Source organism: Salmo salar, chromosome 26, assembly GCF_965601325.2.
Source record: "Salmo salar chromosome 26, fSalSal1, whole genome shotgun sequence".
NCBI classification, from domain to species: domain Eukaryota; kingdom Metazoa; phylum Chordata; class Actinopteri; order Salmoniformes; family Salmonidae; genus Salmo; species Salmo salar.
Genome location: NC_138316.1, coordinates 6,659,597 through 6,687,577, shown reverse-complemented (window position 1 = coordinate 6,687,577; position 27,981 = coordinate 6,659,597). Strand labels below are relative to the sequence as shown.

The 27,981-nt window shown below is 40.8% G+C and overlaps 1 protein-coding gene across 2 annotated transcripts; it reads right to left on the bottom strand.

Annotated features, from left to right (window-relative positions):
• Nucleotides 1-3,911: 3,911 nt before the first annotated feature.
• On the bottom strand, nucleotides 3,912-26,840 carry LOC106587070 (zinc transporter ZIP1). 2 transcript variants are annotated; one of them, XM_082969343.1, is made up of 5 exons: nucleotides 25,998-26,840; nucleotides 22,937-23,067; nucleotides 22,239-22,547; nucleotides 13,758-13,841; nucleotides 3,912-5,527 (listed from the first exon to the last, which is right to left on the bottom strand). In XM_082969343.1, exons 1-5 carry the CDS (start codon nucleotides 26,110-26,112, stop codon nucleotides 5,174-5,176), a joined length of 993 nt encoding a protein of 330 aa, XP_082825469.1. In that variant the 5' UTR covers nucleotides 26,113-26,840; the 3' UTR covers nucleotides 3,912-5,173. The 2 variants fall into 2 exon arrangements, with proteins under 2 accessions (XP_082825469.1, XP_014030451.2); XM_014174976.3 differs by lacking the exon at nucleotides 13,758-13,841 and having other exon boundaries at nucleotides 25,998-26,836.
• Nucleotides 26,841-27,981: the final 1,141 nt, after the last annotated feature.

Below are 27,981 nucleotides of genomic sequence, written 5' to 3'. Positions count from 1 at the left end.
CCTACAGTAATCAAAAATCACTTTCACTCTCCATGATTACCTTTTCCTGGTACTAATGTTGCTAACAAGATGACCACTTCACTGGAAAAGCACTCAATATAACAGAAAAGCTCCTAAACTGATGTTAGCCGGATGAGAGGTCAACTGTAATTGATGAACAATGAGTTTCTCCATTCACCTCCCATTAGTTAAAAACTCAAGAGGCGGGCAGGTATAGTAGAGGGCATCTGAGGGAAAATATGTATGGCTCTTTAGCCACAATTGTACGGCTCATTCTGGGTATTGTTTCAAACGTGTGTGTTTATGTGTGTGTTCTTGTGTGTGTGAACGTGGGTTTGTGTGAGAGAGATTTCTCTTCGCCCTCCTCTCTTCTGTGGAGAGACCCACAGCTGAACAAGAGGTGGAGAGTTAATGAGCTGTGAGTGAATGGCGTTAGTTAGCGTCCATCCGACACCAAATGCCCTGCTGCTCTGCTGAGCTGAGACAATGCTGTGGTCCGGGCCCCTCGGAAACCTTTTCTAGGCCTGGCAGGTCAGTTGTACTCATCACCATTGTCTCTGTGTTAGCTCTCCTCGTTAGTGGCTCCTCATGAATCGTCACCATTTTTGTCCCTCAAACAAAATGTAGGGCCAACAATGTGCCTGTCTATGATATCGGGAACAGCTATGGTTGGGCATGTTTTCACCTCTGGTATAGTATAGAGAAAAGAACTGTGAAGGGGGCCAGGAATGTAATGAAAACAATAAGTCAGACTATGCATTAAGAAACCATATAAAGAATCAGCCACCACTTTGTAACAGAGAAAAGAAAGGAGCAGGTTCAGGCCAGGGGTTAATTTCAATACTCGTGTTTGAAAGAGACTGGAATGTTTTAGCCCTTATCATTGTAGTATATACATTTAGAGAAATAATCCAAAGGCCAACACATTTAATCACAGGGCCTTAAGCAGCTTGTATATACTCTCAGGACCTATATTGTTTGTTCACACAATGGGTCAGTTTCCCAGACACAGATTTGTATGTATTAGGGATCCCCATTAGCAGCTGCGAAGGGGATTGTGAAGAGACCTCTGGTGGCATGTCTTGTGGGGTGTGCATGGGTGTCCGAGCTGTGTGCTAGTAGTTTAAACAGACAGCTCGGTGCGTTCAGCTTGTCAACAGTGCTTATAAAACGAAGTAGTGATGAAGTCAATCTCTCCTCCACTTTGAGCCATGAGAGATTGACATACATATAATTCATGTTAGCTCTCCGTGTACATTTAAGGGCCAGCCGTGCTGCCCTGTTCTGAGCCAATTGTAGCCGTGCTGCCCTATTCTGAGCAAATTGTAATTTTCCTAAGTCTCTCTTTGTGGCACCTTACCACACGACTGAACAGTAGTCCAGATATGACAAAACTAGTAGGACCTGCCTTGTTGATAGTGTTGTTAAGAAGGCAGAAGAGCACTTTATTATGGACAGACTTCTCCCCATCTTAGCTACTGTTGTATCAACATGTTTTGACCATGACAGTTTACAATCCAGGGTTACTCAAAGCAGTTTAGTCACCTCAAACTTGGTCAATTTCCACATCATTCAGTCGAGGTTTAGGGTTTAGTGAATACAATGTTTTCAGGTAAACCGGCCCATAATCATCTTCCAAAAATATTGATGATGGCCTGTCAATGACACGTGAGATGTACAGGGGGGGAAAGGGTTGAGGTCAAGTTCAGACATGAAATAGGAATTACATTCATCCGAAGAAAAACTACTCAGGCCATACATAATTTGGCAACTTTGTTTTAAGGAGTAGGGAACTGTCACGGATGCCATGTTGGCACCAAAAGTTCAAAGACAGTTAAGAAGAAAGCAAGTGACAATGTTATGGTCATGGAATGTTTGGGGGTGAGTAGGCTTGGCATGGTGACACCCAGGCTCTCTGCTTCTGCAGTTCAAGTCAACAGCCAACAGGTGGAGAAGCAGTGTGGACATGATATCAGTAACCAATACTCCCACCTAGTGGCACAAATGGCACAGTAATAAGCCCAATACTTTTAATCAACTCATTGAAATTATGGCTAATGCGCCACTAGAAATTACACTATAGAGAAAAAATCCAATCAGTAGACATTGTAGTTGCAAGCACAGACAGGCAGGTCTAATGTAACTACAGTTACTCTTATATAGTACTTAATTTACACCTGTTTGTGGATTGTGTAGTCTAATTACACATTTAAAATTATTACACTATACCTACCTACGTAACTAAACTTAGCAAAAAAAACAAATGTTCCCTTTTCAGGACCCTGTCTTTCAAAGATAATTCGTAAAAATCCAAATAACTTCACAGATCGTCATTGTAAAGGGTTTAAACACTGTTTCCCATGCTTGTAAACTAATGAACATGCACCTGTGGAATGGTCATTAAGACACTAACAGCTTACAGACGGTAGGCTATTAAGGAAGGTCACAGTTATGAAAACTTAGGACACTAAAAAGACCTTTCTACTGACTCTGAAAAACACCAAAAGAAAGATGCCCAGGGTCCCTGCTCATCTGCGTGAGCGTGCCTTAGGCATGCTGCAAGGAGGCATGAGGACTAAAGATGTGGCCAGGGCAATAAATTGCAATGTCCGTACTGTGAGACGCCTAAGACAGCGCTACAGGGAGACAGGATGGACAGCTGATCGTCCTCGCAGTGGCAGACCACGTGTAACAACACCTGCACATGATCGGAACATCACACATGCGGGACAGGTACAGGATGATAACGGCCCAAGTTACACAAGGAACGTAATCCCTCCATCAGTGCTCAGACTGTCCGCAATAGACTGAGAGAGGCTGGACTGAGGGCTTGTAGGCCTGTTGTATGGCAGGTCCTCACCAGACATCACCGTCGCCTATGGGCACAAACCCACCGTCGCTGGACCAGACAGGACTGGCAAAAAGTGCTCTTCACTGACGAGTCGTGGTTTTGTCTCACCAGGGGTGATGGTCAGATTCGCGTTTATTGTCGAAGGAATGAGCGTTACACCGAGGCCTGTACTCTGGAGCGGGATCGATTTAGAGGAAGGTCCGTCATGGTCTGAGCTTGTCGTCATTGCAGGCAATCTCAATGCTGTGCGTTATAGGGAAGACCTCCTCCCTCATGTGGTACCCTTCCTGCAGGCTCATCCTGACATGACCCTCCAGCATGACAATGCCACCAGCCATACTGCTCGTTCTGTGCGTGATTTCCTGCTAGACAGTGTTCTGCCATGGCCAGCGAAGAGCCCAGATCTCAATCCCATTGAGCACGTCTGGGACCTGTTGGGTCGGCGGGTGAGGGCTAGGGCCATTCCCCCCAGAAATGTCCGGGAACTTGCAGGTGCCTTGGTGGAAGAGTGGGGTAACATCTCACAGCAAAAACTGGCAAATCTGGTGCAGTCCATGAGGAGATACACTGCAGTACTTAATGCATCTGGTCGCCACACCAGATACTGACTTATTTTTGATTTTGACCACCCCTTTATTCAGGGACACATTATTCAATTTCTGTTAGGCACATGTCTGTGGAACTTGTTCAGTTTGTGTCAGTTGTTGAATCTTATGATCATACAAATATTTACACGTTAAGTTTGCTGAAAATAAACGCAGTTGACAGTGAGGATGTTTCTTTTTTTGCTGAGTTTACAATCTAGTACATAAGTTTGGGGACACTTAGGCTGTGTTTACAGACAGCCCAATTCAGATATTTTCCCTATAATTGGACAGAATATTAGAATTGGGCTGCCTGTGTTAAAGTCAGACCATCCACAGTTATTTCAGGACATAAGTCACAGGCACAACATCACAATCTCAACCCTTCCAGCCTACCCACCTAAAAATAAAACCCCATCATGCTTCTCTTAGTAATCGTGGAGAGTGCATATTGCAAAAGCATACACAAGACACACTTTAAACAAATCATAGCCAACTTATTTAATCATTATTTTACTGCAACAGTGTCAGATAGGAGAATGTGGGAGTAAGAAGAAGCTGAGGACCACTGGCGATAGCGTTGTTATAAATTTGAAACTTTGATAACACAGAAACATGACTCATGGTTGGGGTAGGGAAACTATCAACACAACGAGGAACCGAGTCAGGAAAACACAGGTTAAGAAGTTCAACTTCAGCACATGTTAAAATAACAATCTCGCTTTAACATGTTGGTCACAATGATTTGTCTTATATTAGCCAACAAGGTGAAAAATCTGTTGTTGTGCCCTTGAGCAAGGCACTTAACCCTAATGTGCTCCAGGGGCACCGTACTACTATGGCTGACCCTGTAAAACACATTTCACTGCACCTACCTGCTGTGTGACAAAACAATTGTTCTTAAATTTGTAAGGCATAGTATAGTTCCCAAGATGAAAACAATTTGTTCCACAATGGCGATAAAACATTTAATACTTCAACTTAACTGTGGAGGCTCACAACTTAACTGTGGGCACACAGCCAAAAGTGTAAACATGATGCAATTGACATTTTAACCTGTATACATAAGATATTGTTACGGATTCATTTGACTATTAAGAGACATCATGTTAGTCTGGATACGAGTCTTTTTAGCTAACATTCCACTCCTTGCCACACCTGTCATTTGCCAAAGAGACCAGGCAATCATGATGTCAGTATGAGCAGCTATTTTTTCAGTGATCTTCAGTTATGTGCAAAAGGTTACAAACAGCGATTGTTAATAGTATACTTAAAAAAAAAAAAAGAACCACTGGTATGTATGCCACAGGATAAACTAATATTGACACATTGTGTGCTTATTATTTTCCCAGTGCTAAAACAATCAAATTAAAAAGTATTACTTAACTAAATATAATCTATTTGAAATCATTAAAAGTTCTATTTTTTTGTTATTTGTCTTGCCATCCTTGGCTGTGAAATTAAAAACTATGATAAAAAATACCAATGAGTATCAATCCCCCTTAAAAACAAAAATACTGAGTAAGAACAGCTGTGACCCTCATAAAAGTGGCACACGGGCACAGCCAGACACGGGCACTGTAATCTCCCCTGCATAAACCCTGCAGTAAAACAGGACTGTTTTTATGTTTCCTGTCTCCCCTTATGGCGACCCTAGTACACAACATCAAGTCCCATGATTCATATGAGCCACACCCATATTCCTGCTAGGTCAGTTGACCCAGTGGGTGACATCCTCTCAGCCCAGGAAGGTGAGGCCCGCCATGACGCTGAAGCCCAACAGGATGAAGAACACCTTGAGCAGCTGGTTCTCCGGGGAGTTCAGCTCGTGAGGCAGAATCTCCATGAAGGTGATGTAAATAAAGGTCCCGGCCGCCAGCCCCTCCAGGATGGCCTGGATCAGAGCGCCTGCCGCCAGCTGGGCCTCGATAACCCCGATGCCCACTCCGATGCCCAGCGGAGACATCATGGCGAAGACGCCCACGTAAGCCGCAACCCACATGGGCGGGACCGCACTCTGCACCAGCTTCACCGACAGGCTGAACACGATGATGCTTTTGTGGACCACAATGGCGATGCAGATCTCTAATACCTGGATAGGATGGAGAGAAAACGAGATTAGAGGTTAAATTCCTCTCCTACTTCCTTTATCGCAGTAAGATGAAGAAAGCTGTATAAGATCAACACAAGCTGTAGAAATGACACATCTCTCATTTATAGTCCTTTGAAAAGTCTATTAACAGGTTAGCCTAAATAGATCTCACTTCAAGACAGATAGTCTTTGATCAACCAGAGAAAGCGGTTTAAAAAGGACATTATACTCCTAAGTAGTCAGATGTTTTCAGACCTCAAAGTAGTCTAATATCAAATTAAGTTCACGTCCCAGGCCATCTGTTTTGTTGATCCAGGGTTGTATTCACTACGAAACAAACGGGCCAAAACAGGGAGGGACCTACCTGAATTTGTCCAATAAGAAACACTTGTTTTTGCTTTCACTAGATTTCATTTTTTGCGACAGTGCAAAATATGTTTGCTACGGTGTGTACAAATGAATACGACCCTATAGTCCACAATCCCAAATAATTGGAAAAAAGATCATTTCCAGATTCTGTGCTGCTCTTTTCCATTTATTTGGGGTTGAGGCTACAGCTGGATCTACACAACCAATTACATAGGATGTGGACATGACGTCAGACTATGTTTGAGTTCTGAAAACATGTGACAACTTTTGATTTGAATGTAATGTCCCTTTACCAGTTAAAAGTTACATTCCTGTCTTTCCCACTCCTCTTCTTTCTACCACAGTGAGTTCTCACGTCAATCAATGTGTCAGAAACTTTCATGTCTTTATAGTGTATTGACTTTTGGTAAAATATCTCAGAGCCTTTTGTCATTAGAATCCGCTGACATGGTGCATGCTGTGTGAGTGATGTTATACTGAGGATGTGAGAGGAAGTGCATGGAAATCATGCCTGTGTCTCACTTCCCTCTGCCTCTACATTGCATAAATGAACAAGAAACTCTAAACCTCCCGACAGTACGGGTGATTGGAAAAAGTTGTCCTAGGGCTTTCTCCTAAGCACAGCAATAGCTTCACTATGCTTTTGTGATGGAAAGAGACTGCCCTGAATACCAACAAAGGACAATACAGTGAAAAGGAGAACTGTCTGTGAAGAGCAAGTGAAAGAGCACATCACATGAAAAGCACGGGTTAGAAAAATCGACTTTATTTTTCCCCCAATAGAAACACTATTCTCCCTGCACTGTAATATACAACTTGATAAGAGCTAGGTAAATGAGTAACTGGTTTGAGAATTCTAAATATGGCCTGTTTTAGATACATTTTACCTTATAAATCATTGAAGACAAATGTGAAACTAGTCATATGGCAGCAAACTGACGCATATCAACTTTCCCATTGTATTGTTTATGAAATGCTGTTACATTATGCAGAATTGAAATTGTAAGGCCTTTTAACTTGGAAGGATGGGTACTCTCGAATGTATTAATTATAGGCTATACCGACTTTCTCTGTTTCCTATCATGTTAAATATGAGCCACAATCAAAAGCGACCATTAGTACGTACTAACAACCACACATATTTTTGGAAAACTGTCAATTTACTTTTAGTTCTCTTCAGTTGGTATAGACTACATTATCGTTCCATTTAATTACATTGTTTTGTTTACCTACATTTGCTTCCTCTAAAAGACATCACAGCCATGTGGTTGTTGCTGAGGATCATTAGTAACAGTTGATAATATAAAAGAAAAATGACATGAAGGCTAATTAAATCGTTATGGAGCGGAGCATGGTGCAAGACTTGGCTGTATATAGTCACAGTTTCATGGTTAGTGAAGGCAAGAGACGAGGGTATAGCTTACACTATTCTCCCTATTATAAGTAAACTAATCTTCCAATATTACCGTGGGTTGAAAAACTGAATGTGGTAATTTTCAGAATGAATCAAACCACAGTTCTTTCTTTCGTGCATAAGGGCTCTCTTTACCAGTTTATAAATACTTTCCTAACCCTAAATAATCTACAAGAGCAGAGTATTTTTTATTTATTTTATTGACCAATTGGTACTAAAACTGACTAATATGCATGTTAGATAGCCTTCTATCATGAGCCTTCATGATCCATAATATTTTGAACCCATTCTCTAAATATTTTCGAATGAGTCTGTGGACAAAATACTTACTAAAAAAAAGGTACATTGTAATTAAAGGGATGGCTTAAGATAAATGTACTCAAAACCCTATGGAATGAAAACTCCATGAGAAAATCTGTTGGCCAGGAAGGAGGGTTTTCAGCAGTTGAATTACATTTGTTCAGCACGCGCAAAGGAAATCACACCTGCAAATCCTGTATGCACCAGCACAAGGTAAGTCTGAATACCAACTACTGAGAAATGCATAGGAAAAGCTTGCGTAATTTCCTAAATCGGAATTGGGCCCATTATGAGTAGGGCTGTGAAGATAAAATAAATATTGCTATATTTTTGGCAAAAATGAAAACATGAAGCAGACCAAAGTATGTTCCTTTAAAAACCTACTGTATGTAAAATATTGTTAGCTATAGATTGGAAAATAAATAAATGTGACCCTGGATGAAAAGATGATATTTGTTTCAAACATCAGGGCTGTTTTCCAGAGGCCCATTTGGGTTTACTCCAGATAGAAACTCATACGAACAACAACTTACACACAATGACTACATCTCATCTGCCCAGAACTGCATGTTTACGCCGCCATCCCTATTGCCTGCATTATTGTTTTCCCACTTGGCCTTAAAAATTGTACCAATTTGTTTTTCCTCGATCACCAATGCTATTTAAATAAATAATTTATATTCTTCCATTGTGTTAATGTCGGATTGATTGATTTCCACGTTTTTAGTATACGTTTGTCTCAAGATGGTTGATTAGAAGAGAATTGTCCAGCCCATTGGCAATCTCACTACACCCCCATATGCCATGTCTTGAAATATGCAGACATACAAATTAAAAGTAAATATCATAAATTAACAGCAAAAAGTAAATGGACCGTCCTCAAATGTGCGCTCAGTCAGAACTTCTGGGTATGCTCCAGCAGAGATCTTCATACAATGACGAGATGCTCATGTCGCCGCCCTAACAATGGGAGTCGTTGTCCCAAAGGCGGGAAGACAGGCGACAAGCTAAGGTCCAAAATAAGCCCATAGAAATACATTGGTCTTATTTTGGACAGATTTTGTCAAGTGAAACCTCTAGCTTCATCTCTTCCTCTATTCTCCCTCCCAATGAGTCTCTCGCGCCAGACGACTTACGTGAGACTAGATCGGCTCTATCAGGTACAGATGGTGCTAAAGCAAAAAGCTAATTGTAATTAACTTACAAATTAATTATTATTATACCAGTCATGGGAGCCTGGGACCTGAAACCAGACTTCTACATCCAACAACAGTCGAAGGACAGAGGGATACACTAGCTAGAACTTTCTGATCGCAGATCTGGTAGAACAAAAAAGCATGACTGTGACTTGCCAATTTGATTTGTTTCCCCCATGGTGTTCATCCTGTTCTACTGTAGGTGACAGGGCGACGTGTGCACTAAAACAGCTTAAAACCGGGTGTATCACTGTTGGCTGTCGGGGCAAGGAGGTCATAAGTGCTCCAGCTGAGAATTAGGTTTTCCCGCTGCCATTAAATGTAATAAAGGTTTAGACAGAGGCGGGGTCATAGTGATTTGCAATAGACATACAGCAATAAACCATAATGATTTGTCATTCAACATGCCTATGTGGGTTTAGTTTGTAAGCTCAAATGGGCAGCGATGTCCAACGGGCCTATAAAAAACGAAATACTTTCTCAGAATATGGGGTCATCCTGCAGGTGCTTTCTCAAACGTATAAAATATTTCAAAGAATCTACTGAGTCTACGTTAAGGAGGGTTTCCCTCAAGTCGAGAGAGAGAGAAGGACTTGTACACTCCAGCCGCTAACAAGCTACTTGCAGCTGTAGTCGCATGTCCACAATATTGATAAATTATTAAGTTTGTCACCTGGAAGCTTAGCCAAATAGGGTCTATCGGTTTATTAAAACTCTACACTCAAGTAGTTGTGATATGTTGAATTTGATTACTGTAACCAATTACTGCAAGGCAGATTATGAAACAAAACCAGGTATAAAACAGAGTTGAACAAGGAATTAAGGCTCTGAGAAAATGTACTTGACATGTGAGAGTTCTCTCCTGGGCGCTCTGTCATGTCTTCCAGCTTCGACGCCTGTTATTGTCTTTGTCAATAAAACATCTCATACTCTGGAAGCAATCCTGATCTTTCTTCATTGTTGATTTCCGAGACCGTCAAATCACAAAGCATGATAAAATTACTGTAGCTGGCTAATAAATGTTGAGAAACATTAGGAAATAGTTTGGTTTATTTGCCCAACATCTACCAGTTATCTACCTTTGATAAGCAGCTAGCTGGCTATAGCTAGCTGGTAGCTTGCTAGCTAATTAGTTAGCTAATTAGCTCCCATGTCAATTTCAAGTCTATAGGGCTTTCACTCAATGCTCTTGAATGTAGAGAAAAAAAAGGGGCAATTCAAGAGGGTGCTATGAAATTAATTTCTCTTTGCCCCATGCCATTAAACGTCACATAAAAAAAATCAATCAATAGATTATTCTCTACAATATTATAACCTTAATATAATTGTACTTGACAGTGTTGACGAAATAAGAACCTAACATTTGCTGTGACTGTTGCTAGTTTAGACTGCAACGGTTGTCTCTTCCATATTCGAATACATTCGTCTCTCCCATATTTGGCATCAAGAGGTGGTACCAGTTGGAGGTGTTTCTGCAGGTTGGAGCAATCAAAATCAATTTGATACCCTTGTCATTTTTATCTTCAGATCCTTAGATTGAGTGGCAATATAGCCAATGAAAGCTGTTGAGGGGACTTTTCTTTGGCGATTTAAAGGGAAAGACTTAGAAATACACAATGAAAACAGGGACAGATTGAATTTCAATAGACACCCTATGCGAAGACAGTCTTAGCTTTGCTAATAAATATATATTCTCTCAACCAGCTTCATGAGGTAGTCACCTGAAATGCATTTCAATTAACAGCTGCGCCTTTTTAAAAGATAATTTGTGGAATTTCTTACCTTCTTAATGCGTCTTAGCCAATCAGTTGTGTTGTGACAAGGTAGGGGTGGTATACACAAGATAGCCCTATTTGGTAAAAGACCAAGTCCACATTATGGCAAGAACAGCTCAAATAAGCAAAGAGAAATGACAGTCCATCATTACTTTAAACACATGAAGGTCAGTCAATGTGGAAAAAGTGCAGTCGCAAAAACCATAAAGCGCTACGTTGAAACTGGCTCTCTCTAATGAGCTTTTCCTTTGCAGCCGAGTTACCAGTCTCAGAAATTTCAGCCCAAATAAATGCTTCACAGAGTTCCAGTAACAGACACAGCTCAGCATCAACTGTTCAGAGGAGACTGCGTGAACCAGGCCTTCATGGTTGAATTGCTGCAAAGAAACCACTACTAATGGACACCAATAACAAGAAGAGACTTGCTTGGGCCAAGAAACACAAGCAATGGACATTAGACCAGTGGAAATCTGTCCTTTGGTCTGAGGAGTCCAAATTTGAGATATTTTGTTTCCAAACTCCGTGTCTTTGTGAGACGCAGAGTAGGTGAACTGATGATCTCAGCATGTGTGGTTCCCACCGTGAAGCATGGAGGAAGAGGTGTGATGGTAATTCGCTGGTGACACTGTTAGTGATTTATTTAGGATTCAGGGCACACTTAACCAGCATGGCTACCATAGCATTCTGCAGCGATACGCCATCCCATCTGGTTTGCGCTTCGTGGGACTATCATTTGTTTTTCAACAGGACAATGACCCATTACACCTCCAGGCTGTGTAAGGGCAATTTGACCAAGAATGAGTGATGGAGTGCTGCATCAGATGACCTGGCCTCCACAATCATCCAGGATGCTCAGGATGAGCTGTACCGCAGAGTGATGGAAAAGCAGCCAACAATTGCTCAGCATATGTGGGAAGTCCTTTAAGACTGCTGGAAAAGCATTCCAGTTGAAGCTGGTTGAGAGAATGCCAAGAGTGTGCAAAGCTGTTGTCAAGGCAAATGGTGGCTACTTTGAATAATCAAAAATATATTTTGATTTCTTTAACAGTTAAGTTACTACATGATTCCATGTGTGTTATTTCATAGTTGATGTCTTCACTATTATTCTACAATGTAGAAAATAGTAAAAATAAAGAAACCCTTGAATGAGTAGGTGTGTCCAAACTTTTGACTGGTACTGTATTTAGTCACTATTTTGTTTTCTATTCAGCAGATTTCATTTAGAAAAAGCCCATGTTTTTCACTCACGAACCTGCCACCACTAGTTAGCTTGTCAGTTGACGTTCGAAGTTTGCGCCGTTCTGCCACAGAGTTCTATTGAGCACTTGACATTCCATTCACTCCAAACATAAAGAAAGTGTTTAGTATTTACTAGAATATACTGAAGTAAATAATAAACAGTGACAGAGTGAGCAGCTCGAGGAAGAGTCTTGGTTGTTCCAAACATCTTCCACTTAAGAATGATGGAGGCCACCGTGTTTTTGGGGACCATCAATGCTGCAGACATTTTTTGGTACCCTTCCCCAGATCTCTGCCTTGGCACAATCCTATCTCGGAGCTCTACGGAAAATTTGTTCAACCTAGTTTTTGCATGCCAGAGCACTGTCAACTGTGAGACCTTATATAGCCAGGTGTGTGCCTTTCCAAATTATGTCCAATCGATTGAATTTACCACAGGTGGACTCCAATCAAGTTCTAGAAACATCAAGGAAGATCAATGGAAACAGGATGCACCTGAGCTCAATAACAAAGTTCATATCAAAGGGTCTGAAAACTTAAGTAAATAAGGTATGTTTTAAATATTTTATTTAAATTTGCAAAAATGTATAAAAACCTGTTTTCGCTTTGTCATTATGGGGTATTGTGTCTAGATTGATAAAAATAAAGAATTAAATGTAATCAATTTTAGAATAAGGCTCTAAAGTAACAAAATGTGGAAAAGGTCAAGGGGTCTGAATACTTTCCGAAGGCACTGTATCTTCTCAAAGAAACTGCCGGTAGTTCGACAACTTGCCATCATCTTTCTGTCATGCTGCTTGTTGACAAAGGTCCGGTTGAGCAGCTCATTTTTAAAATGGCGTTTGTTAGGGTGGGACTGGAACAAAAGCCTGCACACCCATTAGCTCTTCTGGAGGACGGTTGACCACCCTTGTAAAACATTGCAAGCAAATATGTTCTATGCCTTTATAAAATAATTTGCTCATTCAAACAGATCAAAGATCAAATGGCTATGGTAGTACACAAATCTTCAGCTGAAGCAAGCCCACAATTGTTCCAATACATTTAACTTTTTCAGTTTAGTCATATTTAACGTTGCTACCTTAAGTGTTAATAGAAGCTAGTCAGCCTGCAAAGTTAAGTAGCAATGTCCCATAACTTGGATGTCCAAATAAACTAAGTATCTACAAAGGTTTTGCAGCAACATAATCCAGAAGGCTATACAGTTGAAGTCGGAAGTTTACATACACCTTAGCCAAATACATTTAAACTCAGTTTCACAATTCCTGACATTTAATCCTAGTAAAAATTCCCTGTCTTAGATCTGTTAGGATCGCCACTTCATTTTAAGAATGAAATGTCAGAATAATAGTTCAAAGACTGATTTCAGCTTTTATTTCTTTCATCACATTCCTAGTGGGTCAGAAGTTTACATACACTCAATTAGTATTTGGTAGCATTGCCTTTAAATTGTTCAACTTGGGTCAAACATGTCGGGTAGCCTCCCATAAGCTTCCCACAATAAGTTGGGTGAATTTTTGCCCATTCCTCCTGACAGAGCTGGTGTAACTGAGTCAGGTTTGAAGGCCTCCTTGCTCACAGCAGGGGCAAAAATCTGATATCCACTATGGAGGGGACAATTACATGAAATTCTCAAGAGCAATTCCTGAGGGGGACACCAAAAGTAGTGCTGTAACACATAGCCTACATTGTAATATGGTAAATGTATATTGAGGAACCAAAGAAATAAGGTGTTTGCCGTACTGCTAACTACCGGTACCCAAAACTACACAACTAATCACAACAGCAATACCATTGCCTTTAACAAATCTTAGTTCAGCCACCAGTTTAAGTTGAGAGTGGGGGGTATCCATGGCATTTTCCAATTATGTTCCTATTTTACAAGTAAAAAAAATGTGAGAACCTTTCATAATGTTGCCAAACAAAGACAAACTTACCTGAGACTCCCTGTCTCTGCCAGTCTGTCCCTGCATATCTGTCCCCAACTCTGCTGTCTGTGTGCCATCTGTTGCCTGCTCTGCCTAATGACATTGTGAAGCATTTCCATTAGAATTTCATTTCTTTCTTATGAACATTTTATCAACTAGTCTTTGAGATATTAGGCTACTAGGGTTCTTACTATGCGTTTTGGTGTATTGAAAAATACTCTGATGTCCGTCTTTTATTTTTCTGCCATTTTTCTACCTGGCTGGCTGGCTACACACAGTGTGTAGGTTATTTACAGTAGGAGATGGGCTTCCATCATCTTCATTCTATATGGGCTCGAATCTAAAAGGTAGCTAGCAAATGTGAAACGGATTAAAATGACAAGAGTTGACAGCTGTATGAGTTCACCATTTACACAACATATGCTGCAACCTTTTGTAATTTTAATAGTTTGTTTCATATTGGCTGGCTTCCAACAATAGCTGAATTTGCAAAGCTAGCGAGCACCAATTCAAATTCAGTGGTGTTTGCTATAATCTTTGCTACCCGGGTTAAATAAAGGTGAAATAAAATAAATGTTACCTTGCGACAATTTAGCTTTTGCAACGAGACCATTAAATATATTTAAGACAATGGTAGAAGAGTGAGTCGTCAGTTCTGGCTTCAGTTTATCGCTAACCTTATCACAGGGACTTTGAAGCACTAACATACATCATCTGCATGCTGATCTTGGAATAAATTGACGATAGCAAAGATTCCATCTTTGACGAGGCCACAAATGGAATAATTACTAGCTAGCTTAATAGTTAATATTTGCCCGCTAGCTCTGCATATTCAGCTAGTGTGTGCGCGCGCGATTGACTGGATTAACCTCACGTCAGTTACGTTCATTGAGTGCCTTTCAGACAGTGGATAACACCCCTCTGTTACCTTGCCAACTAAGGAACTGGCAGTGGATCAAACCATTGTGAGGCAAAGGGTGGGGGGGGTGGGTCGCAATCTTTTGAAACTTAAAACGCGCTATTAAGTGTCTATAAAATCAGCACAATCGCGTATTATTAATATTATTTAAATTACATAGTTATGTTTCAGTGATATATTAGGGGGGGACAAATCATATTTTTCCGAGGATGGGGGGGGGGGGGGGGGGACGTCGTGTCCCCCCCGGGATTTCCGCCCCTGGCTCACAGACATTTTCAGTTCTGCCCACAAATTCTTTGGGATTGAGGTCAGGGCTTTGTGATGGCCACTCCAATACCTTGACTTTGTTGTCCTTAAGCCATTTTGCCACAACTTGGAAGTATGCTTGGGGTCATTGTCCATTTGGATGACCCATTCACGACCAAGTCTTAACTTCCTGTCTTGAGATGTTTCAATATCCACATCATTTTCCTACCTCATGATGCCATCTATTTTGTGAAGTGCACCAGTCCCTCCTGCAGCAAAGCACCCCCACAACATGATGCTGCCACCCCCATGCTTCACGGTTGGGATGGTGTTCTTTGGCTTGCAAGCCTCCCCCTTTTTCTTCAAACATAACGATGGCCATACAGATCTATTTTTGTTTCATCAGACCAGAGGACATTTCTCCAAAAAGTACGATCTTTGTCCCAATGTGCAGTTGCAAACCGTAGTCTGGCTTTTTTTAATGGCGGTTTGGGAGCAGTGGTTTCTTCCTTGCTGAGCGGCCTTTCAGGTTATGTTGATATAGGACTCGTTTTACTGTGGATATAGATACTTTTGTACCCGTTTCCTCCAGCATCTTCACAAGGTCCTTTGCTGTTGTTCTGGAATTGATCTGCACATTTCGCACCAAAGTACATTCATCTCTAGGAGACAGAATGCGTCTCCTTCCTGTATGATGTCTGCGTGGTCCCATGGTGTTTATACTTGCATATTATTGTTTGTACAGATAATAGTACCTTCAGGCGTTTGGAAATTGCTCCCAAGGCTGAACCAGACTTTTAGAGGTCTATATTTTTTTCCCTGTGGTCTTGGCTGATTTCTTTTGATTATCCCATGATGTCAAGCAGAGAGGCACTGAGTTTGAAGGTAGGCCTTGAAATACATCCACAGGTACACCTCCAATTGACTCAAATTTTCTGGATTTTCCCAAGCTGTTTAGAAAAGGCACAGTTTACATACACTAAGTTAACTTCTGACCCACTGGAATTGTGATACAGTGAATAAGTGAAATCATCTGTCTGTAAACAACTGTTCGATAGATTACTTGTGTCATGCACAAAGTAGATGTCCTAACCGACTTGCCAAAACTATAGTTCGTTAACAAGAAATTTGTGGAGTGGTTGAACAACGAGTTTTAATGACTCCAAACTAAGTGTATGTAAACTTCCGACTTCCAACTGTATGTAATATTTTTTCCTAAAATTACTGTTCGCGGTTCACAAATTATTTTGATTCACATGATTAGATTCATCGCGATTGAACAAAATCCCAACAAATATAATGGTGAAGTTAATCGTTTGTTTCATCAAAAGAATCATACGAGTCGTTCCAAAAAAACTGTATGGCCTCATTTGCAGTATCGATGCAGGGCCAGACTACTGCATTTGGGGCGCCAACCTCAAAGCTAACTTCCTGCATTTCAACATATTTTGCCATGGTGCAGAGAAAAACATTTGCAGATTTATAATGCTATTCTAGAAATTGTCATGAGGCTAAGATAAACCTTAAAATGTACACAGGGCTCTAACATCAATGACATGCATGTCAATCTTTCATGGCTCAAAGTGGACGAGAGATTGACTTCATCACTACTTTTTATAAACCCTGTTGACAAGCTGAATGCGCCGAGCTGTCTGTTTAAACTACCAGCACACATCTCGGACACCCATGCATACCCCACAAGACATGCCAGCAGAGGTCTCTTCACAATCCCCAAGACTATGGGAGGCTTACAGTACTATATAGAGCCATGACTTTATGGAACTATATTCCATATCAGGTAACTGGCACACAAACACTAGCACTCTACACACACACACACACACGTACATTATTGTATGGTGGTATTACACATTTTGTATTGTAGATATGTAGTAGTGTAATAATATTATATGATGTAGCGTTTTATCTGTTGTTTTGTATGCGTCTCTGTGTGTGGAGTAAAAGTGGTCTAGAGTTTTTTTTCTTCTCTCTGGTTGCACATGTGACATGCTGGTAGAAATGAGGTAAAACGGATTTAACCTCTCTTGGGGAGGTGGGACGCTAGCTGATGATCTTCATCAGATGACACTCCTAGGACATCATGTTACACAATACATGCATTTTTTGTTCGATCAAGTTGATATTTATATCCAAAAACAGCATTTTACATTGGCGCGTGATGTTCAGAAAATATTTTGCCTCCAATACTGCCGGTGAATCAGCACAATTTTCAAAAATACTCATCATAAACGTTGATAAAATATTAAACTGTTATTCAAAGAATTATAGATGAACATCTTTATGCAACCGTTGTGACAGATTTCAAAAAAGCTTCACAGGGAAAGCACACTTTCCAATAATCTGAGTACTGCGCTCAGAAAAAGACATCAAACAATACAGATACCCGCTATTTTGGAGTCATCTAAAATCATAAATAGCATTACAAATATTCACTTACCTTTGATGAGCTTCATCAGAAGGCACTTCCAGCCTCAGATCCTCCACTTCCTGGTTGGATTTTTTTTCTCAGGTTTTTGCCTGCCATATGAGTTCTGTTATACTCACAGACATCATTCAAACAGTTTTAGAAACTTCAGAGTGTTTTCTATCCAAATCTACTAATATGCATATTCTAGTTCCTGGGCCCGAGTAGTAGGCCGTTTAATTTGGGTACGTTTTTCGTCCGGCCGTGAAAATACTGCACCCTACCCAAGAGAGGTTAAATTTGCCTGCATTAATGTCCCTGGCAATTAGGAGCACCGCTTCTGGATAAGCAATTTTTTGTTTGCTTATGGCCTTATACAGCTCGTTGAGTGCGGTCTTAGTGCCAGCATTGGTTTGTGGTGGTAAATAGATAGCTACGAATAATATAGATGTGAACTCTTGGTAAGTAGTGTGGTCTAAAGCTTATCATGAGGTATTGTACGTCAGGTGAGCAATACCTCGAGACTTCTTTAATAATAGACACCGCGCAACAGCAGTTATTGACAGACAGACACACACACCTCCGCCCCTTGTCTTCCCAGACATGGCTGCTCTTTCCTGCCGATGCACGGAGAAGCCAACCAGATCTATATTATCCGTGTCTTCGTTTAGCCACATCTCAGTGAAACATAAGTTATTGCAGTTAATGTCCCGTTGGTAGGATAGTCTTAAATCGTAGATCGTCCAGTTAGTTTTCCAATGATAGCACGTTGGCCAATAATACAGAGGGTACTGGTGGTTTACCTATTCATCTGCGAATTCTTACAAGGCACCCTGCCCCCCTCCCCTTTTTTCTCTTTTCTTCACACAAATGACGGCAATTTGAGCCTTGTCTCGACAAAGCAGTATACCCTTTGCGTCGGACTCATTAAAGAATCTTTGTCCAGTTCGAGGTGAGCTGTTTTGATGTCCAGAAGCTCTTTTTGGTCATAAGAGACGGTAGTAGAAACATTATGTACAAAATGAGTTACAAACTATGTGAAAAAAAAACACAAAATACCACAGTTGGTTAGGAGCCTGTAAAACAGCAGCCATTATAATCCAAAATGTATTTGGACCCCAGGAAGAGTAGCTACTTTTGCTGTTTTTAAACCTCATCTTATGCTTTTGTTAACAGTGTGCCATGAGGCTGAGAGAAAATGTTGCTGTTATAAAAAGGACATTTCCTGTAATTCTACACTTTTTACTATCTGGGTCACCCACCCAACATCCACTGGGACCAAACCATCAATTGGGGGAGTTTGGGGGGGCCCCCTGGACGTCGGGGGCCCCGGGACATGTGGTGTGGTAGCAGGATTACAAGATTGTTATATTTATGCACCAAATGGTTGTTTTATTTAATAAAGAAAGGTTCTTTGGACTCTCTCTCTCTCTCCTTTTCTGAGTTAACTGAGAGAAGTATTCTGAAGCTTGGGCTGGCAACTGATTAAGTGATGGCTTGGTGCTAAAAAACCTACAGCTGGCATTCCATTGATCAGATATGGTGGGTGATGTCAACGAGATAGAGAGCCTGGAGGAACAGAACAAAGGCCACAGTATTCCTAATTATCCTGGTATCTGGGAGACAACACCAGAGGCAGATGACCACAGGATGAACCCAAAGTGGCTTATGGTGCACCCAATCGATATGGGGGGGGGGGGGGGGGTTGAACCAGCTACGACTGAGCAATCTTGGTATCAGGAACAGCATGGTCTGTAAGGGGTAGGCTCTCGGTCCAACAGTCAAGACGGTTGGGTCGACGGTGTCATCATTGAAATAATTAATATATTTCATTTAACTTCATTTAACTAGGCAAGTCAGTTAAGAACAAATTCTTATTTTCAATGACGGCCTAGGAACAGTGGGTTAACTGCCTTGTTCAGGGGCAGAACGACAGATTTGTACCTTGTCAGCTCGGAGATTCGAACTTGCAATCTTTCGGTTACTAGCCCAATGCTCTAACCACTAGGCTACCCTGAAGCAAAGGGGTGAACAGAGGAGGAAAAAAGGAGGAGGGGGAGGGAAAAACAAAATAAAAAACACTAGTAGGAAGCACAGGGAAGAGCTCTTTGACATCTGGCAGAAAGCCATTCTAAATGATTTTATGGCAAACATTTAGTAGTGAATTACATTCAAGTGTAACTTCATCACCTCACGTGCGCCGCTCAGACTCACCGCTAGGTGTACACTGAACAAAAATATAAAAACGCAACAAGTGTTGGTCCTATGTTTCATGAGGTGAAATAAAAGTGTTCCATATGCACAAAAAGCTTATTTCTCTCAAATTTTGTTTACATCCCTGTTAGATTATTTTGGCAAAGGAGAAATGCTCACTATCAACCTGACAGGTGTGGCATATCAAGAAGCTGATTAAACAGCATGATCATTACACAGGTGCACCTTGTGCCGGGGACAAGAAAAGGCCACTAAAATGTCCACCAGAGCAGAATTGGGCATTGCATCCAACCAGCCTCACAACCACAGACCCCTTGTATGACGTTGTGTGGGCGAGCGGTTTGCTGATGTGAACGTTGTGAACAGACTGCCCCAGGATGGCGGTGGGGTTATGGTAAGGACAGCCATAAGCTACGGACAACAAACACAATTGCATTTTATCTATGTCAATTTGAATGCACAGAGATACATACCGTGACGAGATCCTTAGACCCATTGCTGTGCCAGTCATACGCTGCAATACCCTCATGTTTCAGCATGATAATGCACTGCCCCATGTTGCAAGGATCTGTGCACAATTCCTGGAAGCCGAAAATGTCCCACTTCTTCCATGGCCTGCACGCGTCACCCATTGAGCATTTTTTGGATGCTCTGGATCGACATGTACGACAGCGTGTTCCAGTTCTTGCCAATATCCAGCAACTTCGCACAGCCATTGAAGAGGGACAATATTCCACAGGCCACAATCAACAGCCTGAAACTCTATGCGAAGGAGATGTCGCGCTGCATGAGGAAAATGGTGGTCACACCAGATACTGACTGGTTTTCTGATCCATGCCGCTACTTCTTTTAACTTCACTAGGGTAGAGGGCAGCATTCGGAATTCTGGATGAAAAGCGTGCCCAAATTAAAATGCCTGCTACTCGGGCCCAGAAGGTAGGATATGCATATTATTAGTAGATTTGGATAGAAAACACTGAAGTTTCTAAAACTGTTTGAATGATGTCTGTGAGTATAACAGAACTCATATGGCAGGCAAAAACCTGAGAAAAATCCAACCAGGAAGTGGGAAATCTGAGGTTTGTAGTTTTTTCAAGTGATTGCCTTTACAGTGACTTAGGGTTCATTTCGCACTTCCTAAGGCTTCCACTAGATGTCAGTCTTTAGAACGTTGTTTCAGGCTTTTACAGTGAACAGAGAGCGAACGAGAAGGCCTTGAAGTTGGTGACTCAGAAAATGACATGAGTTCAGTGGCGCGCGTTCACGTGAGAGGTAGCTGTGTTCCATTACATTTTTGAGGACATTGGAATCGTCCGGTTGGAGCATTACTGAAGATTTGTTAAAAACATCCTAAAGATTGATGCTATACATCGTTTGATGTGTTTCTACAAACATAAATATAACTTTTTTTGACTTTGTCGTGAAATTTTCGGCGCGCTTCCTACATTTGGAGTAGCTTACGGAATGCGCTAACAAAAAGGAGGTATTTGTACATAAATTATGGACTTTAGCGAACAAAACATTTGTGGACCTGGGATTCCTGGGAGTGCATTCTGATGAAGATCAAAGGTAAGTGACTATTTATAATGCTATTTATGATTATAGATGACTCCAAAATGGTGGGTATCTGTATTGCCTGATGTTGTTTTCTGAGGAAAGTGTGCTTTCCCCGTGAAGCTTTTTTGAAATCTGTCAAAGCGGTTGCATTAAGGAGATGTTTATCTATAATTCTTTGAATAACAGTTTAATATTTTATCAACGTTTATGACGAGTATTTCTATAAATTGATGTGCTCATTCACCGGAAGTTTTTGAAGGAAAAACATTTCTGAACATTACACGCCAATGTAAAATGTTTTTTTTGGATATAAATATGAACTTTTTCGAGCAAAACATACATGTATTGTGTAACATGAAGTCCTATGAATGCCATCTGATGAAGATCAAAGGTTAGTGCTTAATATTAGCTGCATTTCTGGTTTTTGTGACACCTCTCCTTGCTTGGAAAATGGCTGTGTGGTTTTTCCTTGTCAAGGTGATGTGCTAACATAATCTAATGCTATGCTTTCGCCGTAAAGCCTTTTTGGAATCGGAAAATGTGGTTGGATTAACGAGAATCTTATCTTTAAAATGGGATATAATAGTATGTTTGAGAAATTTGAATTATGACATTTTTGTCGTTTTGAATTTGGCACCCTGCTATTTCACTGGCTGTTGAATAGTGTGTCCCGCAGGTGGGACGTGACCCTCCCACCTACCCAAGAGAGGTTAAGGCATCTGTGACCAACAGATACATATCTGTATTCCCAGTCATGTGAAATCCATTGATTAGGGCCTAATTAATTTATTTCAATTGACTGATGTCTTTGTACGAACTGTAAATCAGTAAAATCTTGGAAATTGTTGCATGTTGCGTTTATATTTCTGTTCAGTATAAATAATGCATTGTATTTTCATTTGAAGAAAGAAGTAGTTGAATATTATTGGAATGTATTTGAAGATACACTTGGAAAATATTGGCATCCATTTGTAATGTATGGGTGCATTTGTTTTAGCTGACCCAGTGCCACAGGTGGGCAAAGATTTCCCTTTTAGGACCAACATAATGGTTTAATATGTTCCCCGAGCGAGCTAAAACAAATGGACCTATTGTGCTATTTAAGTACAGCTCGCTCTCCAGCACCTACCTTTGAGTCTGTGGTCTGCAGCCCGATGGCCAGGCCCTCGAACACAGAATGCAGGGAGAGCGAGAAAAAGAGCATGAACGAGCGAAAAGAGGAGTGGGCCTGGAGGTCCATGTGGACATGGTGGGCACTACCCTCCAGGTCGGTGGACGAGGCTTTCCCCTGCCCATGCCCATGGCTGTGCACCAGAGGTGCTCTCTCCTGGTCTGACCCTTGCATGGCATCTTGTCTGCAGTTCAGAACGATCCTCTCCACGATGAGCACAGTGAAGAAGCCTACAGCTATAATGAACTCTGGGAGGGGGAAGCTGGTCTGTTTGAGAGGTGAAAACAACGAAAGTAAGAGTTCTGTTTAAAATAACGCCAAAGATTAGGGATAGAGATATATATATATATATATATATATATATATATATATATATATATATATATATATATATATATATATATATATATATATAGTCCTTAACACATCACCAGGTAATGAACCTGTGGATTAATAACTTCAACACTAACTAGCACATTTCCCCATGTTTTACAGATACAATAGAACTAAAGTATAACTGTTGTAACTATCCCTTAATACATTGGTTTTGTGCCATGGATAATCATATAGCTTTTTGTCATTTTACAAAGGGGATGGGAGTGTGGCCAGGCATCAATGACACTTTGTGATGTTGCTGACAGACAGAAGACACTTACGTCCACCCTCCGTGCGTCCAGCTCAGCATTGATGTCTGACAGGTAGTCTGGGATGATGTCCAACAGACAGGCAGCCAGGAAGACGCCTCCGGCAAAACAGCTGATGAAACTCAGGACCAGCCGATGGGTTTCTGCATGATAAAAAATGCATTTTGTTATTACAGCCTGAATTTAAAATAGAACAAATTGAGATATATTGTCAGTGAGACAAAACCCCATAATGTCAAAGTGGAATTCTCTTTTATTTTGACAAATTCATAAAAAACGAAAAGATGAAATGTCTTGAGTCAATAAGTATTCAACCCCTTTTATGGCAAGCCTAAATAAATAACTTCAGGAGCAAAAATGTGCTGAACAAGTCATAATAAGTTGCATGGACTCACAGTGTGCAATAGTGTTTAACATGATTTTTGAATGACTGCCTCATTTCTGTACCCCACACAGTCGAGCTGTGAATTTCAAATACAAAAAGACCAGGGAGGTTATTCAATGCCTCGCAAAGGGCACCTATTTGTAGATGGGTAAAAAAAGTAATACTAAAAATGAAATAAAAATCAGATATTGAATATCCCTTTAAGCATGGTGAAGTTATTAATTACACTTTGGGGTGGTGTATCAATACACCCAGTCACTACAAAGATACAGGCGTCCTTCCTAACTCAGTTGCCGGAGAGGAAGGAAAGTGCTCAGGGATTTCAACATGAGGCCAATGGTGACTTTAACAGTTAGAGTTTAATGGCTGGGATAGGAGAAAACTGAGGATGGTTCAACAACATTGTCGTTTTTTTATTTAACTTCTATGGGCAAACGTCCCACCTACGTAACAGCCAGTGAAATCCCGTGGCACGAAATACAAATACCTCAAAAATGCTATAACTTCAATTTCTCAAACATATGACTATTTTACACCATTTTAAAGACAAGACTCTCATTAATCTAACCACACTGTCCGATTTCAAAAAAGCTTTACAACGAAAGCAAAACATTAGATTATGTCAGCAGAGTACCCAGCCAGAAATAATCAGACACCCATTTTTCAAGCTAGCATATAATGTCACAAAAACCAAAACCACAGCTAAATGCAGCACTAACCTTTGATAATCTTCATCAGATGACACACCTAGGACATTATGTTATACAATACATGCATGTTTTGTTCAATCAAGTTCATATTTATATCAAAAAACAGCTTTTTACATTAGCATGTGATGTTCAGAACTAGCATACCCCCCGCAAACCTCCGGTGAATTTACTAAATTACTCACGATAAACGTTCACAAAAAACATAACAATTATTTTAAGAATTATAGATACAGAACTCCTTTATGCAATCGCTATGTCCGATTTTAAAATAGCTTTTCGGTGAAAGCACATTTTGCAATATTCTGAGTAGATAGCCCAGCCATCACAGCTAGCTATTTTGACACCCAGCAAGTTTGACCCTCACCAAACTCCGATTTACTATTAGAAAAGTTTGATTACCTTTGGTGTTCTTCGTCAGAATGCACTCCCAGGACTGCTACTTAAATGACAAATGTTGGTTTGGTTCAAAATAATCCATAGTTATATCCAAATAGCGGCATTTTGTTCGGGCGTTCAAGACACTATCCAAGGGTGACAGAAGGGTTACGCGCCCGACGCGTTTCGTGACAAAAGAAAATCTAAATATTCCATTACCGTACTTCGAAGCATGTCAACCGCTGTTTAAAATCAATTTTTATGCCATTTTTCTTGTAAAAAAGCGATAATATTCTGACCGGGAGTGGTTGTTTTCGTTCAAAGAGAGAGAAAGTAAACATGGAGTGGACTCGTGCACGAGCCTCAGTCTCATAGTACTCTGACCAGCCACTATCCAAACGTGCTAATGTTTTTCAGCCAGGGCCTGCAAAACCACGATTCAGCTTTTTGCCGCCTTCTGAGAACCCATGGGAGCCGTAGGAAGTGTCACTTAACAGCAGAGATCCCCTGTTTTGGATAGAGATAATCAAGAAGGCCAAGAAATGGTCAGACAGGGTACTTCCTGTACAGAATCTTCTCAGGTTTTGGCCTGCCAAATGAGTTCTGTTATACTCACAGACACCCTTCAAACAGTTTTAGAAACTTTGGAGTGTTTTCTATCCAAAGCTAATAATTATATGCATATTCTAGTTTCTGGGTAGGAGTAATAATCAGATTAAATCGGGTACGTTTTTTATCCGGCAGTGAAAATACTGCCCCCTATCCATAACAGGTTTTATGGGCTTGTAAGTAAGCATTTCACTGTAAGGTCGACACCTGTAGTATTTGCCGTGTGAAAAATACATTTTGATAAATTGTCATTTGGCGGTTATAAACCAATGGAAGAAACAAAGATAAACACTAGTCCACAGCAAACACGTGATTTGATTTGGCAAACAAGTAGATAGGCAAATGTTGATCACGTTTATGAAGTTATTGCAACACTTGCATGTAACTTTCTTCGTCCCGCAGTTACCCATTCATTGTTTACAGATGGTTGGTTATGAAGCTCCCGTAGCCTGGCATTCATGAACAACCAAACCTAAACTATTCGGTTTCACCAAAATAACGTTGCCATCAACAGAGGCATATCCAATATATATCTAGGCACAATGCTTAAGATGTGTCTGGTTGAACGAGTGCTTCGCTATCGAATAAGCGTTTAAAACACGTTATCCAGTTCTCCCTACCCCGGTCTGTAAAAGTGGGAGATTACTTGGCATTTTACTCACGTGACCTATAAATGGACTCCAATGCCATGGCAGCCCACACAAGCGGGAAATAGTACACCCTGGATCAAAACCTGTTTTAAACGCTTATGCGATAGTGAAGGACACGTTCAACACGAATCGTAGGTATTGTTCTTAGAGATATTGGATATTCCTTGTTGATGGGAAACCGAATAGTTTAGGTTGATGGAGGAAAGGACGCCAAGCAACGGAAGCGTCCGCAACGAGCCATCTGGCTCTTTTGCTCAACACATCCCAAGTGTGGAATTGCACGGGGTTACAGCATGATACTAGCCAGCTAGTATACAACTTGTAGGCTACCTACTGAAACGTACCTGTCCCACTGGTTTCTCTGAACCACTTCATCCGAGCAGGGATAAATCCTAAAAATACGGTCAGGAGCAACAAACCCACGAGGGCGCCTATTTTCACCTGTAACAAGTAGTCCATCTCGATTTGTTACTATACCGGGCTGAATCAAAACAGGCAATTTTGGGATAAGCCTAGTAAAATAGCGATTTAAACCAACAGTAAGATGAATACGCCATACGACCGTTTGCGTTACTGAAAAACAAAAACCTATGCTATTCGAAAACTCATCCCTACTACACTGAGAATTTCAGAAGCCATTTATGCGCCTGCTAGCTAACGTTATGGTTACATTGTCCTGCAATGTGTTGGAGGACTTCGCGCTAGTAGTCAGCAGCACAATTTATGACGTCACCCGTGTATGGTAATGTGCGAACCTTAAAAAATAAAACGCATTTCAAAACATCGTAAAAAGGACTTTTCCGCCATCGTGTGCCAGCATAACCAGCTGTTAATAGGTAATATTTGCGTCCTCTTCCTGGTAGCCACGCCTACTATGCTAATTTTAAGAATGCAGTTCGATTTTCTCAGACAGCGCAGCTCATTGCTGAGTCCACAGAAAGTTACGAATTCTTCCTAGGCACAGAACGCCTGACCTGATTCTTGTGACCAAACGGGGTAATTGAATCAATCATGATGTCTCACAACGTACTAGGAATGTGGTTCCTTAGTGTGTTCGACAATATAGCTCTTTGTCATGCTAGATCTAAACGTTACACTTCTTAATGGAATCTCAGATTCATGACTATTCGCATGTACAGACCCAATAGTTTCGCAATTCTTGACACAAACCGGGCACCTACTACCATACCCCGTTCAAGGGCACTTAAATCAAAGCTTGTTGATTTAGCTGATAATTTGAATCAGCTGTGTAGTGCTAGGGAATACACAAACGTCTTATCTAATTTTGCTGTTGAAGTATAGACACTCTGAGTTGTCTAACCCGTTCACAGGATTGGTTACTCTTGAGGTTCCTATGGCAGGGATGGGTAACTCCTGGGCTGGAGTAGTGTCACACTTTTTCTCAATCCCAAGCAAACACAGCTGATTAAAACGAATTGCATTCTAAACTGAAGATCGTGATTAGTTGATTATTGGAGTCAGGTGTGTTAGTTTGGGCAAACGTGTGACACCAATCAGGCACCTGGGGCCTGGAGTTTCCCAAACCCTGTCCTAGGTTTTCCAGCGAGCTAGGTAAATCTGCTTTTAATTTTAATGCGCCACATTGATGGAATAAAATTCTAAATACATTTCCTCGTGATGATCTGGTGCTGTTTAGGCAATTTAAAGTATTAATTGGGGAGGAATGTAACTGTTTTCTGGGTGATAAAAAAAAAATTGCTGCCCATAACTGTGTTTTTGTATTTTAATGTGTATATTTGTTTTATTATAATAATAGTAATAATAATAATAAAGGGCGCACCTTCTTGTGATGAAGCGTACTTCATGAGTTGTAACTGAAAATCTACTGGCATTTGGAAAGTTTGAGGTGAGGGAGAAAGTGTTGTTTGAACAAGTATTAGCATTGTTGAGTATCTTGCTGGATCGAAAAATGTTAGCTAGCCAGAGAAATGCTGAGCAACATTAACCAACTTATGTAATGAAATAATTAGCTTACTAATAAAGTCAGACAGTTAACGTGTTAGCTAGCTAACGTTACAACATCAGATGAGCTAACATTAACGTTAGTAACCTAACCAATTCGCAAAAATATAACTTGAGGAACCGGTCCTCAAATTATAACGCCTTAGTTGCTTACTGGAACCTGGCAATCTGTGTGAAATGTTAAATTGCTAACGAACTAACCACTATCTGTTAACTAATCTTTTCCCTCTACAGTATGTGGTTAATTTTCAGAATGAGAGAATTAGTTCAAAATGGTGCGTTGCTTGTTAAACAAGTGGATTCAGGGATCAAGTGTAGCTGTGCCTGGCTTAAACTGGATGTCAC